The 6,446-nt window shown below is 58.1% G+C and overlaps 1 protein-coding gene across 5 annotated transcripts in view; it reads left to right on the top strand.

The window, feature by feature from the left end:
- Nucleotides 1-364: 364 nt before the first annotated feature.
- The window catches only part of LAT2 (linker for activation of T-cells family member 2), a 15,008-nt gene continuing 8,926 nt past the window's right edge, over nucleotides 365-6,446 (top strand). For 4 of the 5 annotated variants that reach the window (XM_015570252.1, XM_015570251.1, XM_015570249.1 and 1 more), the window contains exons 1-3: nucleotides 365-855; nucleotides 4,839-4,953; nucleotides 5,466-5,505. In XM_015570252.1, the coding sequence (XP_015425738.1) occupies nucleotides 4,860-4,953; nucleotides 5,466-5,505 (134 nt within the window). In that variant the 5' untranslated portion in view covers nucleotides 365-855; nucleotides 4,839-4,859. Of the gene's footprint in view, nucleotides 856-4,830; nucleotides 4,954-5,465; nucleotides 5,506-6,446 lie in introns of all 5 variants that reach the window. The other variant, XM_015570250.1, reaches the window with a different exon arrangement.

Raw genomic sequence — 6,446 nt, 5'->3', positions numbered from 1 at the left:
TGTGTGTCTGTGTCTGAGTGTGTGTGTGTGTATGTGTGTCTGAGTGTGTGTGTGAGTCTGAGTTTGTGTGTGTCTGAGTGTGTGTGAGTGTGTGTGTGTGTGAGTGTGTGTGTGTGTGTGTGTGTACTGCACACCTCATTTTTGGACTCTTGCTCCCTGAGTGAGTGGCTCTGGCTCTCACTCTGCATCTCTGACAATCGGCCTCTCTCTCTGGCTCTGTCTTCCTGTGTCTCCCTCTCCCCTGGGTCTGAGACTCTTGGTTGGTTGCGCGCTCAGTCCCCGCCTGTCTCTCTCTGTCCCTCTGTGTCTCTGTATGTAGTGCATGTGCCTCTCTCTCTCATGCTCTTCCTGCCTGTTTATCTTCTTCTCTGTCTCTCTCTCCGCGATTCTGTCTCTGAGTTTGTGCGCGTGTTTTGGTGTTAGTGTGCATTTGTGTTCTTTAGCGTGTGCTTTTCCACGTCTTCCTACTGTGGCTGCCTGTGTGTGTCCGTGTGTGCACTTCCATTTCATTCTTCCTCCTTGCCGCTCTGCGTATCTTACTCTCTGTGTGACTTGTGTTTACACATGTGTGCTTAGCGTGTGTGTCCATAACTTTCTGTTCTCTCTCCTCTCTCTCTCTCTCTCTCTCTCTCTCTCTCTCTCTCTCTCTCTCTCTCTCTCTCGTGTGTATGTGTCTCTCTGTTCACACCAGAGCCTGTCCGGCAGGGCAGCGGATGTGTGAGGGATGATTCAGTGGCTGACAGGAAGCCTGTCGCCTTGCTTGCTGCCCACAAGTATCTGTGGTGTTGGCGTCAGCTCCTGCAGGTGTGTGGGCTCAAGATGAGGTGGCCGCAGTGAAGAGCCCTCAACTCTCAGGTAAGCCTTTCCCGGAGCACCTGGAGCCTGGCCCCGAGGGCAGGGGTCCGGAGGCTGCCCCGACCTCCGACACCCCTGGGGGTTGGAGTGGCCTCTCCTGAGCACTTGGCGGCCTGCTGGGGGAAGTGGGAAGAGGTCGGGATGCCTGACACCCCTTCCTTTGGCCCCACTCCTGCCCTGGGGCCCCTGACTAGGGAGCCCTCCCCCTGGACCCTGTGGCACTCAGAGAGGCAGCCTGGTTCTGGGCCTTCAGCCACTTCCCTGCCCTCACCTTTCCCAGCCCGGTCTGCAGTCCTAGGAGGCCTCCAGGGTGGGCCCCTCACTTCCAGAGACTGTGAGTGGCCAGCACAGTGGCCCCCGGTCCATGCCCATGAGCTTAGGTTTCTTCATCCATGAAATGGAACTGTGATATCTCAGACACGGGGCTACGGACGGGAGAATGGTGAGACTCTACAGGTGAGCGTGCCTAGGTCCTGCCCCAGGCCAGACGGAGACATCTGTCCCGGCTGGCCAGCTCCCTGCTGGGGTCTGAGATGGAAGCCCTGGAGAGCTCCCTGTGCCCAACTCTGTCAACAGGTGGCCCTGGCCTTCGCTACCCTCCACTCCTGCCCTGGACAAGGGCTGCCCAGGCCCTGCACCAGTCACCTGAGCACTGAGAGCCTCTGTTAGAAGCCCCTGGGCCGGCCTCATCTGAAGGCCAAGTTATTGGGGAAAACGAAACAGACCCCAGAGCAGAGCCCAGTGGCTAAAGCCTTTTGGGGGCTGAGACCAAGGCCTCTCTCTCCACCCCCAGCCTGCCCTGCAGCCCTGGTGGGCCTCAGTCCCCCCATCGACAGCAGGTCAGGTGCCGGAGAATGGGCAGGATCATCTCCCAGGGCCTCTGGCGGGAGGCGCAGACGCTGAGGCCCACACTGCGCAGCACTGAGGGCTTTCCCACACAGCTTGTTGCAAACCTTGTTCATATGAAAACTGCCCACTTCCCTTTGTGCTATTTTGGCCTGCAGAGCCACGGGCTGTAACAGCCGCCCTCCTACCCCACCCAGCCCTGCGTGGCTTCTCGGGGCCTCTCTCCCTCCACCCTCTCCGCCCCATCTGCTCTCGGAACATGGGTGGGAAGTGACGAGAGAGGGCATAGGAGTTTTACTCAAATTAGTCTATTTTTAAAAATATATTTCATGATTCTTAAAAATATAAGAAAAAGGTAAAGGAGTGTGGCCTTCGTAGGCAGCGTGCCCCGGGCTTTGGTCCTGCTGCCGTGACCGGCCAGCTGTGTGAGCCTGGACAGAGTGCTTCCCTCTGGGCCTGGTGTCTCCGCGTGATGCTGTGGGTGTCTGCGCCAGCTAGCTGAGGGGCTGGGGCAAGAGCCATGCTCTCTTCCCCTCCCAGCCCCCCTCAGGTCCCAGCACAAGGCCCACGTCAGGCAGGGGAGGGAGGCTTGGGCCTGCCTGTGTGGGGAGCAGGCAGAGAAGGCTCTGGAGAGACCTGCTCCCAGACCCAAAGGCAGCTCTGGCCCCAACAGGTGGCAGCTGCCCCTGCCCCGGGAGCCAGGTGATGGCCAGTCATGACAGTCACGGCCAGCTGTGCCCCACCTGCCCCAGCACCTTCCATGCCTCATCTCGATGCCAGGCCTCATGTGACAAACCCAGGAAGAGTGTCATTCTTCCCCCACTTAACAAAGGGGCAACCAAAGGCCCAGGACACTGGGATTCAATTTTTGTTCCTGGCAGAATTCGCATTCTCCTCCCCAGCCTCCCCCAGGGCCAGGGGGTGGAGACAGACCAGGGCCACCCCTGAGGGTGCTTCACCTCCGGAAGCAAAAGGGCTCTCCGATAGTCAGGGTCCCCTGGGGTGGAGGCCACCCTTCCCCAAAGGTCAGCAGGTCATGTACCAGGGCTCCGAGGGCCAGCTCACGTCTGGAGTCTTAAACAGCCCCTGGGGGTGGCCGGTGGTGGACTCATGTCCCAGCTCTCGCAGGGGGCATGTGTGCGGCCCAGCCATGTGTCTGTGCCCAAGTCTCCTTTCGGGACAGAAAGAGTCACCGTGCTAACCAAAGGACAACGTTATCGAGGATCCAGAGTCTGAGAGAGCTGTCCAAACTAGCCGGCCAGAAATAAGACCCTCCGTGTGTTTCTCTTAAGGGAGCCCCAGCCGTGAGCCTGGCTGGATGTGATTGGCCCCCATTTTACAGATGAGAAAACTGAGGCACAGACAGGAGTTGACCCCAGGAGGCCTCCCTCTAAGGCAGGTGTTCCCAACTTCCAACAGCCCGAGGGGACTCAGGAGGCAGGGCAAGCTGTGCAGACCAGCAGGGCAGTGCCCAGCCCCTGAGAGGAGGGGAGCGGATCCCCTCAAACAGCATCGGGGGTGACAGGGGCCAGTCCTTCTCCCCACCTGGAGGCTGCTCTGTGGCGAGATTTGGGAATTCCCGTGTTCCCACTGACTCACTCGAAACCACGTCTGGGGAAGGAGGGGGCCGGGCCCCTGGTGAGACTCCGCACTGCGGGGAGCTGTCTTGTTGGCTTTGCCCCAGATTCGGGAGCTCAAAGAAGTGAGGGGACAGCCGGGGGCACACAGGCCTCAGGGGAGCCCGAAGAAGGAGGTGGGTCCATCTTCTCCCTAAGCCTCACCCCACCCCCAGCTGTAAAGAGGGGGAAGCCCTCCTCCCAGGTGCCTGATGCAGGATGCACAGGTGTGCAGAGTGGGTACTCAGTGCAGAGGCTCCGTGCACCTGGGGCACCGGCCCCTCAGACAGCCCCTGCTGCCCTCAGCCGTGTCCCGGCTATTTTGAGGTGGCTGAGTCTCTGGGTAGTTTCAATGATTCTCCTTGGAAACTCCCTCAAGGGGGCTGACTTTGCCTTCACCAGACCCTGGTGTGCAGATGTGATCACCAAGACCAGACAATCAGAGTGTGGCCCTGAGGCTGTGGCTGGGACCAGCCACTAAGACAGCAGCCAGCAGGCAGGGATTCAGGGCCTCCTTGCCCTGTAGCCTCTCTCCTCCAGCCTCACATCCCACCACTAGCCACCATGGGCCATACACCAGGTCCCTCTGAGCTCGCTTCTCCCAAGCTCATCAGCCCACCTCCTCCAAGAAGCCTTCCCTGATCTCCCTCCTCCCAGCTCCCAGGGCAGGAGGAATCTGGGTGCACGGATTTTTAATGAATGGAAATCCTGCCCCCAGTTCCTCCGGGAGGCCATGGATGGGGTAGAGAAGTGCCCACGGTTGGGTGAGGGCTGCTGGGAGGTCCCAGGCAGAAGGGTCCACAGACTCCGGGCTTGGGGAGTAAAGCTGGACTTATAGGAGGGAGGGGATGCAGTGGGCAAAGCCAGAGTTAGGGTCTGGATGCTGGAACTTGAATACTGTCTTTACACTTAGCACAGTGGTTCTCAACCTTCTGGCCCTTTAAATACAGTTCCTCATGTTGTGACCCAACCATAAAATTATTTTCGTTGCTACTGCATAACTGTAATGTTGCTACTGTTATGAATCGTAATGTAAATATCTGATATGCAGGATAGGCGACCCCTGTGAAAGGATCGTTCGACCGCCAAAGGGGTCGCAACCCACAGGTTGAAAACCGCTGATGTAGCAATTGGGAGATGTCTGGCCTCCGTTTCTTTATCTGTGAAATGGAGCAAGCCCCTCCCTCAAAGGGCAATTGTGTGGATTAAGCGAGGGTGTATGCAGCAGTGTGGACACGCACATGGTGCTGCCTGGTGGGTCCCCAGAACCTTCCAGCTCTTACCACGTGTTGATCCTGGCCTTGGGGGGTCACGAGTCCAGGTTTGGGGTCAGACAGAGGAATAGGTGTGGTCCCGCCCTGGCCCTCCAGCAGGGTGGGAAGGGTGCTCCACAGCCTAGACTCAGCTGTGAGGCTGGCAGGGGCCAGTGGGGGTAAGGAGCCTGAGGGTGTGGGGCTGGGCGGTTTCCTGAAGGGGTAGCCCCCTCGCCCTCCCACCCTGGTTCACGTGGCAGCGTTGCAGGAAAAGTGCACAGGAGCCGACATGAGTGCGGAGACGGAGCTGCTGTGGCCCGGGGTGGCCCTCCTGCTGCTGCTGGGGGCAGTGGCCAGCCTGTGTGTTCGCTGCTCCCGCTCAGGTAAAGGTGGGATTATGATGGGGAGGAGTTGGAGTATGATGGGGAGGGGTTGGGGAGGGGAGCTCATGGGCACAATGGAGGAGAGGACAGTATACCCAGCAACTCGCACAGGCCAGGCCTGGCTGTGTTTGGGAGGGGCAGTTAGATAAGCCTCATAGGATGGGGGTGACTCCCCCGAGGGCTGGCCCCAAACTGCACCTTAACACCATCAGCCTGGTTCACTGGGGGGCTTTGTTTGGGTTTGCTGGGTCAAGGGGCATGTCTGGGGCAGGGGGTTGCTCTGGACAAGGGAGGAAAGGCTGGGCTGGCTGCCTGGGGCGCCCACCTTCTCTACGCTCCGCTCTCTGAAATAAGTAGTGAGAGACACCATGTCCATGTCCGGTGGCCCTCAGTGATCGGCAGGCCCCCGTGTCCTGTCCTAGGACAGGGCACAGGCAGGCAGGATGAGGGGGCCTTGGGTGTCAGTTCCACCCTGGCTCTGGACGCTTGCTAATCCGGTCCCGTTTTTGCAGGTGCGAAGCGACCGGAGAAAATTTATGAGCAGAGGAACCTGTGAGTGCCTCCGTGTCCCCGGCCCGTGACTGCCTGGGGTGTGGGCACCCCCTCAGGCATCCGGCATGCTGTGCCTCACCCCTTTCCTCACACCTCCTCCAGGCTGGGCTCTGGTGGGTCCCAAGCAGCCAGGGAAGGCGAGGGGGCACCCAGGGCTGCCCAGGCCCTGCCCCAGCCCAGTCAGGGCCTCAGGAGGAGGGGCTGCCACGTCCCCACTCGCCCTAGAGCATCTGCAGAGATCCCCCCTGTGAACCCAGACCAGGGCAGCCTGCTGTGCGGGTGGGGGTGGGTGTCCACAGAGGAATTCGGCCTCTTGGTGCCATGAGGGGCTGGGGGTGTGGGGCAGACACTGGGCACAGAGCAAAATGTGAGCTGTGTCTACATCTCCCTTGGAAAATGCTAAAGGAGCCAGGGAGGATGTGGGCACGTGCCTGGGGGATTAAGGAAGGCCTGATAGAGGAGGTGGGGAAGATTTTTTTTCTTTTTCTTTTTTTGTAATTTAAATCTTTATTTATTTATATATTTATTTTTATATATTTTATTGATTTTTTACAGAGAAGAAGGGAGAGAGATAGAGTTAGAAACATCGATGAGAGAGAAACATCGATCAGCTGCCTCCTGCACATCTCCCACGGGGGATGTGCCCGCAACCAAGGTCCATGCCCTTGACCAGAATCGAACCTGGGACCTTTCAGTCCGCAGGCCGGCGCTCTATCCACTGAGCCAAGCCGATTAGGGCTAAACATTATTTTTATGGATCTGAAAATTATTTTTTGCTTGAAAGAGAGAGATTGGGCACCAATACTATTTCTTTAGTTTTAGGTTTTTTGCTTTTTAAAAATATGTTTTTATTGATTTTTTTAGAGAGAGGAAGGGAGAGGGAGAGAGAGAGTGAAACATTGATGAGAGAGAGAAACATCAATCAGCTGCCTCCTGCACTG

Source organism: Myotis davidii, unplaced genomic scaffold, assembly GCF_000327345.1.
Source record: "Myotis davidii unplaced genomic scaffold, ASM32734v1 scaffold726, whole genome shotgun sequence".
NCBI classification, from domain to species: Eukaryota; Metazoa; Chordata; class Mammalia; order Chiroptera; family Vespertilionidae; genus Myotis; species Myotis davidii.
The sequence above is the reverse complement of the archived record's forward strand: the minus strand, read 5'-3'. Positions and strand labels throughout refer to the sequence as shown.